Source organism: Amblyomma americanum, chromosome 1 (genome assembly GCF_052857255.1).
Source record: "Amblyomma americanum isolate KBUSLIRL-KWMA chromosome 1, ASM5285725v1, whole genome shotgun sequence".
NCBI classification, from domain to species: Eukaryota; Metazoa; Arthropoda; class Arachnida; order Ixodida; family Ixodidae; genus Amblyomma; species Amblyomma americanum.
In genome coordinates, this window is record NC_135497.1 from 8,714,650 (window position 1) to 8,728,512 (window position 13,863).

General features: G+C 46.6%; 1 protein-coding gene across 1 annotated transcript in view; it reads right to left on the bottom strand.

Annotated features, from left to right (window-relative positions):
* Window positions 1-13,863, bottom strand: part of LOC144115348 (WD repeat-containing protein 11-like) — a 155,009-nt gene that overhangs the window by 103,345 nt on the left and 37,801 nt on the right. The window contains 2 exon segments of the mRNA XM_077649735.1: window positions 2,481-2,659; window positions 4,477-4,624. Of these exon segments, the coding sequence (XP_077505861.1) occupies window positions 2,481-2,659; window positions 4,477-4,624 (327 nt within the window).

The window sequence follows — 13,863 nt, forward strand, 5'->3', positions numbered from 1 at the left end:
TGAGCGGTGGAACGTGGCCTGTACATCACCGGCGTCACCATTTGCACAGTAACCACCGCGAGCAGTGAGTGGCAATGCGCAGCCCGCACTGATGACGTCACCAGTGAGCGGTGGCGTGCGGCCTGCACATGCCGATATCACGAGTGAGCAGTGGCACGTGGCCCGCATAAAAACCAACGTCCCAAGTGAGCAGTGGAACATGCCCTGTACATCGCCAACGTCACCATTCGCGCAGTGACCACCGCGAACAGTGAGAGGCAGTGCGCAGCCCGCACATGCCGATGTCATCAGTGAGTGGTGGCACGTGGCCCGCATAAGCCAACGTCACGAATGAGAGAAGGAACGTGGCCTGTACATCGCCAATGTTGCCATTCGCGTGGTAACCACCGCGAGCAGTGAGCAGCAGTGCGGGCTGCGCACTGCCGACGTCACCAGTGAGCAGTGGCACACGGCCCGTACATGACCGACTCCATGATCGCCATTCTTGCTAGGGTGCCTCGATGCAGTGGTGATGAAAAACATTTATGATTATTTACAAAAGAGAGTGGAAACTGGCCTTAAGGGCCAGCCCCTTACCAATAATAGGAGGGGTCCCTAGTCCGGGACCCCTGTGGCTTCTGCAGCAGCTCGGGCCCTAGCGATGAGAGCTCTTTGGCTCTAACATAGAGCAGCCGAACAGGGCAGCTTCCCAGCCCTCTCAGGTAGGTGAGGGGAAAGGGGGGTAAAGGGGCATGCCCACACCACAAGGTACACGTCCGAGAGCGCGCATCCACAATGCGGGCACTCCCCGTTAAAATCCAGATTAAAATATTGCAGCACTGCCGGGCCCAGTACTATGTTGGTATATAAGCGAAGGAGCCAACACTCCTCACTTTTAGTTAGCCCTTTCACAGGGGGATGAAAGCGGCTATGCTGTGTTTGATATAACTGAATAATTTCTTTTTAAGTGATAGCCAGATTAGGTTCTGATACCTCATGCAGCGAGTGTCAAGGCGATGCCCAGTGGTTGAGCGTGCGGACTGAGGCCTCTGCAGCCTCGTTTCCCTCTAGTCCCGCATATGCTGGGGTCTAGATGACGACACGTGTGTGGGCGATACTGGTACTCGCATCTATGTAAAATTTTGGGGGCACGTTGCGATATGCGTCCTTGTTCTAGATTCCGACAGGCTTCCAGGGAGTCAGTGATGATAACCCGGGAGTCTGGTTCTGCAGCGGCAAGTGCTATGGCGACCCCCTCTGCTTGTAAAGCCCCCATGTAAAAGCCCTCATGTAAAGCCCTCACCCAAGGGCTCTTGAGGTATCTGTAATAAATGTGTAATGTTTGGGACATGAAAAGTGAGTCCCTGAAAATACATGTTTTGATGGATTACTGCGGCTGTATACCATCCCCCGTGGTGTGGGCCAGCAGCATCCGTGTAGAAGACTCCGTAGCGGAGCCATAGCAGTCATTAAGGGACGTCACACGCGTGGTTCGACGGCCCTCATAAGTCTCCTTTGTCATGTTCTGTGGCAAAGGTTGGACCTGTAGTGCGTGGCGCCAGTCCTCTGGAACCCTGGTCCTTTCCTCTGCATGCACTTTACAGACAATTTGCAGATGGCTTAGGAGGCTTTTTCCGGCTGGGGATTAGTTCAACAGCAAGTACTGGTTGTTTAAGTGCGCCTCGCGTAGCTCCGCAAAGGTGTTGGTCATCCCGAGATCAGTAAGCCGTTGATTGGACGTCGTTATGGGGAGGTCGAGGGTGCACTTGTAGATTTTGCGAAGGGCGTTCTCGTCACATAGAGTATCTGGCTGTGATTGCAAGCGCTACCAAGTGCACAGTGAGCGCAGTGGGCCTTGCTCTGAGGGAACAAAGGAACAACCGTTGCTCACACAAACAAGGCATTTATTGCTGCAAAAACAACGCCAGCTAACAACAAAATACGCTAAGAAAATGAAGTCGTCCGACTCACCAGCAAGGTTAGGAACGAATGTCCGCCCACTCTAGAGCAGGGGAGAAACTCTGAAACCGGACGGAACGAGCTCACAAGAAAATGTTCCTATGAGGCCTCGTTCTGCTGGCAGGGAGCAGTGCGCCGCGCCAAAACGTCTGCAGAGTTGTCCCCCGAGCGCACGCAACAATCACACCATCCATGTCGCTTTGACGCAAACGCCCTCCCTCGTTATTTAAGGTAACTAGGGAGGACGCATCGCGGGGAAGCAAGCCAAAGAGGACGGAGCGGGGAGAGTGCCCACAAGTTGTACGAATCGACAAGCGGTGGCACCGTGTGTACTTTGCTTTTATGTAATTTTCTGGCTTATTGAAGTTTTGTTTATGGCAAAAATAACAATTTGCTATCACTTGACGCTAACCTATGAGTCTAGCCTGTCTTGGTATTCCCGTTAAGCGTCCCTTTAACTTTAGAGCCTTTACCGAATCATTTCCATTGAGACAAAATGACAATTGTCAGCACCAGAAATAAAAAGGATTTTTTTCACGTACTTTTTCAGTCACGGACAGCTTCAGGAAGACAATGCGGCCATCACCCAAAAGAAGGGCCACCTTGCACTGGCTGCTCAGGCACACTGCCATGCCAGCCACTTTGGAATGCTTGCTTAACCGCAGGGCTTCAGACGTGCAATGTGTGCTGTAGCCAACGATTCCACAGGCCTGGTCAAGTTCTGGAGGGAAGACAAAAATTAAACACGCATACACGCAAATGCTTCACTTATCTTCTGAAGTAGACCAATAGCATTCTAACTGCCACGAGTAAGTTGTAACAGTACATAACAAGTCACGTTTATCTTGCTGAGGAAATGGTTACGCAGCACTTTCTAGCTCTACTGATCAAAAATGATGTTAAGTCCAACATGATATACCAGATGCCCAACATGGGCATGTGGTTCCTTCTTTCCTAGCACCAATGCACTAGTGTAATGACAAAAGTATCATACAAATTCATGATTCACAACAGCGCAGCAAACAAAGACACAAGGGAGACAGACAAGATCATCTGTCCATGTTTGTTGCACTGTTGTGAATCATGAAACTACCAAATCGCCCAAATTCCTCCACTGTGCATCATATACTTTCATCATGATGAAACAATGTTCACATAGAGTCATTAAAAAGACTAAGTCAAAATCATGGGAGTAAATGAGCCGTGGCAAAATGTTTTCCTTGGCAAAATTTGTAAATGCAGCACCAGGACATGCCAAGAGCCAGCACTTAGTGCGCGCAAACTAGTTTCTCATAGAAAAGTGGGGAATCGGGTAAGTTTCTCGCAGCACGAACATATCCTATGCACGGGAATAGGGCGTGTCTCACAGTAGCAGACTGCACCAATGAAACGTTTCTATTTTTCACAATGCAAAAAAAAAATAAACTTCTAAAGTGCAGTATTTTAAGAATTAACAATTTTTTGCAACAATATTCGCTCTAAAAAGTGTGTCTGTAAAACGTAAAAAATTATTTTCCACGGTTAGCTACGTTTGGCGGCACGAAGAGAAAGGCCTCCCTCGCCGTGGGCAAATTCGGTGCCTGTGCTTTTCTGCTCATTTATTGCAATGTACAGTCACCATAACTTATTACAAGACATACTGATTGCAAAACAACGCTTCCTTACAACATATAATATGTGAAAATTTGTTTTTCTCCAGTCGTAGCGATGTTCTAGGGCCAAGCCAAATGTGCCTTGCCGTCTTCCCAGCATTCCCACAGTGGATAAAGTGCTCTTTCATGGCTCCTTAAAAACTCGCATAGACGATGGCGCCAGCTTTCCCTCTACGTAATATTTCGAAACTCTAAGAGTGACCCCCCTCCTGACCCTTTAGCACCTTCCACTATGTCACAGATCTGAACACTGCCTTGGCCAGTGGCTTTGCAGCCACTGGGGACTGTGGGCAGGGGTTAATTGGTGTTTAATGTAGGAGGCGGTGACCAAGTACTGTGCCAAGGTGACGAACTTGTGTTCCAGTGGGAAAAGTGTGCTTTTTACTGTCCCCACTGTGAACCTTTATAGTGTAGTTTTGACTGGCATAGCCTTATTGGGCCTTAGCTCTGTTCGCTAGAAACAGGTAGCACACCCAAGTCTGGTTGTCCAACTCCATCAAAACTTTAGGATCTTTTTTTTTTTTTTAGCAGCACAGAATTGCATAAGCACTCGGATTCAGGCCACAAGTCTTTTACATATGAGGTGGATACTCTACCGCTAAGCCATGGCTGCAAACCCCAGAGTGAATTCCACTAAAAGATTATTAACAACAGCCTGACAAGTTTCAATGGCTCAGATATCTCCTACGATGGCAATTTGTTTCTATACTCTTGCTTTGCCTGCCAATTTGTCAGCCCTTGCATCTCTGGCAACAAGATCAGCAATCTGTACCTTTCCTCAAAGTAGCTTAAAACTTCACCATTTAATGAAGGCCCACTTTTCAACACTGAATCTAAGGCACAGTTCCCGTTTTAATATGTACTTGTACCACTGAAAACTACGTACCTCCAGCCAAAGAGCCACTGCCTTCATGCCGAGAGCGCGCACTAACAGAGCCAGACTCATGCAGGCAGAAGAGAAAGTCACACTGCCAACATGGACGGCAGCGCAGGAATGCCGAGCCATTACGCTCCAGCGGTATGGTACCCAAAACCTGGAGTTGTAGGAGGATGAAGGTCAATTAGAGATATTCAGCTGAATCATAGTTTAATGTCACTATGACAACCACACTTCACAGATTTCAAAGGCACAATGTACACATGAAGCAATTTACATGTTTTCAAGACTTCTCTTAATAAAAATAATGTTCCACATCACATGCTAAAATCAACATGAAGAAATTTACATGCTTCCCAGCTGCATCACCTGTCACAAAAAGTAAAGACCACTACTGAAGGCAGATTTATCCCCTTCACGTGCCAATTATATCTACTGAAAGAAAAATCTTTTTTTGCATAAATCACGATCAGTAGACCAAACAGAAATGATGTGCAAGAAAGTATGCTAAAATATTCATATCCGAGCATATTTTATTCGAGTCCACATATGTGGACATGGTGCCTCAAAGCTGCTACATGAACATAAACACTGCGACATTTTCTTGCCTTTTTTTAATTGATCGTTAGAGATGAATAAATGTTTAGCTATGAGAATATAGGCTTCAGAGATTTATTCTCTAGTCCATGACCCATGAAACAAACAAAAACAGTTGTTCTGTGATGATAGGCAGAGGAAAATTCGGCATTTCCGGTACCGAATGTGGCTTTTAGATGTGCACCCTTCACATTGGCACCATTGTGCAATTGACGTATTCAGAAGTTGGGGCCAGTGGTTGCTTCCATCATAGGCAGAGCTGAAAGTCTGGCTTCACAGAAGGGATCTCGAGTGATTTGAGCACAGGTGGAGAGGGAGAGAGAGAGAAAGAGCTTGCAGCCTGTATTACACGTTTTTTACAAAGAGGTGATATCCTTTTCAAAGGTTGCTGTTTGCTCAATTTATCCCCACGCTCCACCAGTGTGCTGATTGCTGTCTTGTAGCCTTGGAGCGGAGCGGCCAGCTCTGAACTGACTCGTGGTGCGAAGGCGCAGGTTCCCTTTTTCATCCCCCTTGTGTAGTGCTGCCACTTTGTATATTTTTCTCCTCCGTCTCGAGTTTTATACGAAATGTAAATGATTCTTGCTAAATACCACAGTGAAATTTTCAAAACGACAGAGAAGTGTTCAGACCACCACTGAAAGGAAGCACAAAAAAGGGCTTCCTGCTTTGGATTCATGCAGTCCACATTCTAGCATAAGGGTCTCGGATCCCTTTTCAGTATTGGTAGGGGGTCTAACACTCTTTGAGACCCCCCTGACTTCAAGCACTGATTATAGTGTGTTGTGTTTGTCGGCAGCGGCTCAGTACAGTGGCGGTTCTTTGCGATCATCTGTGGGCCTTTATTGCTCGGTTGGCCATGCGTCTTTGGAGGCGCTTCTCCATAGGCTATTTTCATGAACAATGCTTCAGTGCAGGTGTCATCCAACATTCTCTTTGTAAAAGCATAGTTTTCAACACCTGTAAGCAATAAGCCCATTTTGTACCGCACTTTCCAGAAAAAACAGTGCCTAGTGGGTAGAAAATGCCACTTTGATATTTTAGACATTAAGGCGCCATGTCCACGTTTGCGGATGTGCCAATCTGAACATCACTGCAGCACTTTTTCTTCATCTATGACAGTGAAAATTGGTGTGCCATTTCTGCATTAACCTGTTGATGCATTCCGATTGGTAAATTGCATCATTCAAGACCAACTGAAAAGGTAGCATGCAAAAATAAATGCTCTTCACTCGTCCCACCAAAAAAAACGGAGTGATGTCTATCTTTTCTTACTTTTTACAAACACATTTCGCTGTAGCTGCAAGAGATAGTGCCACAAACTTGACAGGGCGGGTCAAAACGGTAAGAGCACGGCATTCAAAGGGGGAAAATTCGCCTTGTATACGAAAATATGAGCAGGCTTAAGTCGCATCCACGTATATGTGGACACAGTGCCTGAAGGGGTTGTACCCCAGTCAAAGATAATTTTGTGTCACTTTCAACAAGCAACACTCGCCTTTAGTGTCATTAACACAGTGTCACCTGATAAAATTTAATGACACTCACTGCTGAATGATTCAGCCTGAATGCAGAGGGCTTCCCTGTGTGGCGAAAATTCCACTCCAAAAATTCCAAAATGAGCACTGCACTCACATCAGCTCCAGGGCACAGAAGTACTAGTCTATGTCCTCTCTCTCGAGGCTGGTCAGTGCAGGGACTATGCATGTACAGTGGATGCGCTAAACGAAACTCGCATAAACGAAAACGCCTCTTAAATGAAACAATTTCAAAACAAGTAGTTGGTTTTCTATAAAAACCAGTGCTGAGGCGTGCTCGACAATCAAAACTCCATTTTGCGTGCAACACGCTTCAACGAAACTGGAACTGAGCTAAGCTGTATTGACATTGACACCGTCTTTGTTGGAGTCAATATCCGGAATCCAATCCAATCCAATGACATTTTGCGCAATTTGTTGAGTCAGCGCCTCCTCTATACTTTCTGTGCCTGGCCGAACGCTCTCCTCAGGCTGGCGGCGGCGCTGTGCGAGTAGAATACGTCTGGCGCGTCGGGTGCCTCCGCTCTCTTCGAGAATAGCTGGGCTGGCGCTGATCGGCAGCATGCAGTACGATTCTTGCTTTCGTATTTGCATACATGTTTAATTGCATTTATGCTTTCCTGAGGCTTTTTCAAGTGTGTATTCCGCATGCAATCTGTCCCTATGTAATTAGAAGGGCTAAAAAAAAAAAAATCATGTGCGCATACCCGTGAATTTCTCAAAGATGAAACGTATTAGGCGATTCTGATCACTACCTATTCCACAGTGGCATGTGTCAAATATCTGCTGACAGAAGAGAAGTTACTTTTCGTCCCCACCAGAAAATTCAACAGCGACCCAATTGAATCCCTGTTTGGTAGTCTGCGAATGCCATCCGGGTGCAACGACATGTTGGATGTTCGGGCTGCACTGTCAGGTCTCAGAAAGCTACTGAAGGCCAGGATCGCTGAGTTCTAATTAAGCATCCAATATTGCCCACAAGGAATGTGCTTCGATGTCAAGGCTCATACCCGCTCATCTCCTCTCTTCTGCGCAACCAACTTCTGCTTCAGCTCCAAAGCCTCCCCTGACGTCGACTGCGCAAGCAGCGCCGAAGCTGTTGAGAGAAAGATAGGCGCTTCAGAGGCTTACTATCCCAATTTTGCCACAGCAGCTGCCATCGCTTCAGATCTCTGCTACCGCTTATGTGGGCGGTTATATTGCACGAGTTGTCGGCGAGCATATAGAATGCGAGAACTGCCTTACTTTGTGTACAACGCCGGTTAGCAATCAGCCACTCCTTCAGTTCACCCACAGCCAAGACCGAGATGGGCTGCTCTACCCGTAAGATCAACTTCTCTTCGTTCACGACACAATAAGAGCTTTTGCCTGCAAGGATGTAGTTAAACATTTTGCAAAAAAGTCCCCCCCTTTCGCGAAAGCACGCGAAACTGTGAGAGTGGCATACGCTTTACTGCCACGGGGGAGTTGGACTCCACAATAATTGTTTTGATTTTTTTTCGAGTTGGAGTAAGTTTTGAGTCACAATTAACACTCCGATATTGAATACATGAACCCCTATATCTTTTTTTTTATTCGAATAGTGTGCCATGAGGCATAAGTTGAAAAAAGCGGAAGGAATGCAGGAGATAGAAAGGTAAAAGAAGGATTGAAGACCCGTTGCGCTGAGGTAGTCCGCGCAGTGCTATCTTCAGGCAGATGGTGCAGTGCCTAGCTCACGTTACATAACTGATGGCACTGACAGCAGGGCACATTTTTCGCGCGTACCGTACACGCTTAAATTGAGTGTCAACACTGCGACTCGAGAAACCAGTGTTGCAGGAAGTGCGCGGCAGATCAAATGATGAAACCACATGGCACAGCTCCACATTTTCTGCCGCCAGCTGTGGCTTTGGTGGCGACAATGGTAACTCTTAAAAACTTTACGAAGGAAACGCGGGATCATGTATCGCTTCGGAAGCAGTCTAACGGCTTTACGTGCTACTTAGCGCATGCCCTTCCGGTTTGCGTCGTCTGTTACACGAGTAGACAACAGCACGCAACGAAGCTTTTTCAGCGCCCAAGCTTTCAGTATTAGCTGCTGCCAAACACTGCTTTCAAATAACGACCATCAGAGAAGCGAACTTAAAGGTAACAGAACAATTTTTCACGAATTGGATTCAAGCAGGCGTGCGCTGTCATAGCGCAGCAGACGACGAACGAGCACATTGCACAGCAGTAGCCATAAACGACACGACTGAAATGGGCCGGTTACTCTTAGCAACAAGAGCTTCCGAGCTCCCTTTCAAAAAAGTTTTTATTGTACTTGAAACAACATGAACGCAACCTAAAGGTCAACGACAGAACAGCTGCGAACGGTCTGCGTTTCTATGAGCGACGGTGATGCGACGGGCGTCCTACTCCAGTGGCGGTGAAAGGCCGTACTAGCCCCAACGGCCGGCTCCCTTTGTTCGCCTCTCCTTTGCCCAGGCACAGAAAGTATAGAGGAGGCGCTGGTTGAGTGGACGCCATCGATGCCATTTCACACTTTGTGGTCGTCGCTTTTTTACGTGCGTATAACATAGAGGGAAAAGCTAAAAAGCGTCCCCATAATGCCTTGACTTCAAACGTCAAGATGAAAATTCTTGAAGACGTGAAACGTGCCAAGGAGTCAAATACCGCTATCACGAAAAGGCATGGCATATCGAAGTGCACGCTTTCGAGGATACTGAAGGACCGCGAGAAGATTGAGAAAGCATACAACAGCGGCGCTTTCGCTCCCGATAGGAAGAGGATGCGTCTAGCCGATTACGAGGACCTTGATAAGGCGCTTTTCCTGTGGTTCAAGTGCGCCCGAAGTTCGAACCTTCCTGTGACCGGGCCTATTTTGGAGGAGAAGGTGAGAGACATCGCACTCCAAATGGGAATTGAAGACTTTAAATTTAGCGATGGCTGGTTAAGCCGGTTCATGAAGTGCCATGGCCTTGTTTAAAATCAGTTGCTGGGCGAGTTGGTACTTCATGCTTACATTCATAGCGCAAAGACAAACACGGACTTGAGGGGAGACACGGCGCTGTGTGGTGTCTCCCCTCAAGTCCGTGTTTGTCTTTGCGCTGTGAATGTAAGCATGGCCTTGTGTTCCGCACCATAGCAGGTGAAAGTGCCGTCGTTGATAAAGATGTCTGCACCGACTGGCAGCAGCAGAAGCTCCAAGAAGTCCTCGGAAATTATGCGCCCAGCAACATCTACAACGTGGACGAAATGGTGCTTTTTTATAAACTTCTTCCGAGCAAGTCGCTCAGCTTCAAAGGTGAGAAGTGCACTGGTGGAAAACATAGCAACGACCGCGTCACTGTTCTAGTGGGGGACAACATGGACGGGTCGGAAAAGTTGAACCTTCTCATTATCGGGAAAGCAAAGAGCCCTCTAGCTTTTAAGGTTGTCAAAGGACTGGCCGTATTATACGAAGCGAATACCAAGGCATGGATAAAAACCTGGTTGAGGCAGAGGGACGCCAAGTTCACTAGGAAGGGCAGGAAGGTCGTGCTTATCGTGGACAATTGAAGTGTGCGACCTGAATTCCATTCAGCTGGAGTTCCTCCCTGCGAACACAACAGGAATACTCCAACCAATGGATCGGGCGTCATTCGCAATTTAAAGGTCTTCTTCCGTCGCCACATCCTGAGGAGGATGGTGCTGTGTATGGACAGGGACAAGGAGTACACCGTAGATCTGCTTTCTGCTATTCACATTCTGGCTCACTCTTGGGATGAAGTCACAGCTACTACAATTCAGCGATGCTTCGATCATGCGGGTTTCTCCAAGGAAGTGTCCACAGACCAAGAAGAATCTGACGTTTCTGAAGCACACGCCGCTTCTGGTCTACTGGCTGACAGGTGTGGCACAAGCAATGTGACAATGGACGATTATGAGGCCACTGATAATCATGTTGTCACCTGCCGTGAAGATACTTTAGCCGACATCTTGAAGGAAGTTGAGGGAGGCACCGGCAATGAGAGTGAGGATGAGATAGACCATGATGACAACCACAGCTCCCTTGTGTCGACTAATGAGGCAAGCCAAGCAGTTGAACTACTCCAGCAGTACTTCCAGCAAGAGGGTTGCTTGGAACACATATGCAGCCTAACCAGGATGAATGACTACTTGCTGAAGTGGTGGCATACCAACCTGAAGCAAACTACCTTGCACAGCTTCTTTGGGAGTCACCAACCCTTAAATGAAACTACTAATAAATGAAAGTTTTCCTTGTCCCCATCGAGTTTCGTTTAAAGAGAGTCCACTGTATCTGTATGGCTTGGATAGTAGCACAGTAACTAATACAGTCGACGACCAATTTTTCGGACTCTATAGGGGCTGCAAAAATGTCCGAAAAATCAAATTTCACTGCAAAAATCAGTTTACAACAACTTCTAATAGTCAGTATGGTGGAGAAAGAGGTCAGCAGCTTTGTGCACATGCTGATGCTTCACATTACTAAATCTCACCACCTGTTGTGTACACAAGTGATGGGCGGCTACCTCTTTCATGACCTCGGTGCTCAACGGTTGTACTGCCATCAGCCCATCGCAGACAAACATGCGGGCTGGGACAAAGTCCAGACGCGAGAGCGAACCCGCTGCTGCGTGAATGTGCTGTGCCCACCGTATGAAGGGCCCAAAACAAACAAATGAAGATGGCAACAGAGATAAAAAAGAACCAACAAGCGACTGAAACGAGCGCTCTATAGGCATTAGCCTTCGAGCAGCCTAACAACTAAGCTGAAAAACAATTTCTAAACCGATGATATATACATTATTATATGCACTCTGTTGCGATTTATGTATAAAGAAAGGAGTTTTGCCTGTCATCAAAACATAAGTTTTTAACAGTGCTATGATAGAACAGTTGAGAATGCGGTGCATTTCCTTGCGGGTACAAGCTCCTCGCTTTGAAACGCATTGCCACTTTCTTCAGCTCACTGTGCACGTGAAACTGTACGCCTCCCACACACTTTGCTGCAGCATCTTCATGTATTCAGGACAAAAGAACTCTGCACAGACGAGTTCCGTGAACTTTGAATACAATAATGGTTTTAGCAGCAAACGATGCCTGAAAACGCTACCAGATCTGTGCGTTCGGATATGCGTGCTGTGCGAGCCTACGAAGAATATCAGCCCCGCCGTAGAACAGGCCCCCTTATAGCTTGAATTCCACTTTATTTGATCAACGGCGCATTGCTAGGCAGCTGAAAGCGAAGGTCTCCAACAGAGTCATGAATGCGCATCTCAGCTTTTCAGACTCCGCTAGAAGTGTGTGTGTCGAAAGTAGTTTGATCAGCAGATGCCATGGATGTACAGCCGAATTGTTTGTGCACTATTGTTAGCAACCAAGGATGCCATGCACAGAAAGTGGCAGGCAAGAAACACTGCACTCAAAAGGACACCAAGGACTACAACCGTAGTGCCTTCAGGAGAAGTATATGTTGCAGTGAACTTGGAATGCTTTTTTTCTAAACATGGTTTTTTTTCTTGCTTGTTGCTCATTTTGCGCAACAGATTTCTTTGCGACAGTTTGATTTTGACAGCTTTTGATCTGTTGCAGTCCTAGAACCATACTGCAGGCCAAGACATTCTTTGCTTTAAAATTTTGCAATTTATGAATATCTTGTATGAAATTATCTTCTCAGTGTAGACAGGTCCACAGCAAGTACATCGTAAAAATTCAAATCTGAAAATTTGTTGACCTGTAGTATGCCTGTAGAAACGCTATGAATAATGAACCAGCTTTCTACCACATTTTGTTAACTCTGCAGACTTTTCACAAGAATTAAGGGAGCAAAAGGTCGTACAAAAAAAAGTCTTCAGATCAGGGTGCTGAACCGGAATTTTTTTTCAAGTTAGGTTTGGGCCCGGGTACACGCCCTTCGGGTCCAGTTCCGGGCCCGGCTCTGGAGCGAAATTCTGTCCCATTTCGAACCAGTTCAGACGGGTTCAGGACCAAAAAAAATTCTGACCGTATGTGTGAGAGAGAGAGAGAGATACAGAGGATGAGGGAAGGCAGTTTTAATCAACCTTGTTATGCTGTTTACATTTCTGTGTGACATTGGTAGATAAAATAAAAAATGCAAAATTTGTTTAATGGGAGAGGTTTTCACTATACCCACTTTAATTTACTGTCTGCAGCAAAGTGATAGGAATTTACGGCAAGTGCTAAAAGGTGAGGTGTTGCAGTATGTGATGTGTGGTTGTTTGTTTCTTTCCCTTTGGGAAACAGAAGACGAATGAAATGAACTCAAGATTACTCTAAATCGGCTATGAATACGTTGAATCAGTCGATGAGGTACGTAATGCGAAAAGCTGGTGCATTTTTCACCTACAAAACCCTACAGCTTCAGCACTTTCGGAAAACCTGTAGCGCGAGCACTAGGGCTTCTCTGAAGTTCGGGTCGGCCAGAAATTTTTTCTACGCAGAGTACTTACGCGAGCGCCATCGGTACCATCACATGCACCCTCTACATTACCGCACACTATTGAAAGAGGAAGCTCTTTCAATCGCCCCAAACCGACTTTCCGGTCACCCTTGTGGCACACCTGCAACATTTATTGAGCCCCCACCCCCGACCCTCTGCCACATGGTATGAGAATATGAGAGACCCCCTCAACTGCCCACCCCCCCACCCAGTGGCTCTCCCTAACAACCAAGAGCTTACTAAACGTATTTTATTTAAATCACCTGTTCAACATCGCCTTTTTAACTTGTGTTATGTATCTCGAGCCCCTATAGCTCAGTATCTTCAAAAACACAGCTAATCGTGGCTGCTAGCTAGCTTTGGCCAATGCAGACAGATGACGTCGCCCTTTTCTGTTTTGATGAAGAGAGTGTGATAAAAAAAAGCATGTTTGGATGAGTTGGTATCACTTCGTTCCTGCATGGACACAAATCTACAACATTGCTGCGATGTTGCGCAGTGACATTGTTGCAAGTGCTGCATTGTGCGAAGAAGAAGGTATGCGCGCTACATAGAATTTCTGTGACTTTTCTAAGGCGCTATCTAAGGCAGCCTATGCGTCAGAATTTTCTGCTCCCTTGATAGAGTCTGGTGAGTCTGCCACGCACTTTTTATCCACCAACTTCTTTCAAGTGACTAAATGCTCATCTTTCTTTTCTGCACATGGACGTGAGAAAATTTTGTGCTGATATGTTCAGTTTCCTCACTTTCGCTTTTCCTTAGAATACCTGCAGGGCCTTTCCAGAAGGCAGATGACGAAGGTTCTGATCAGTC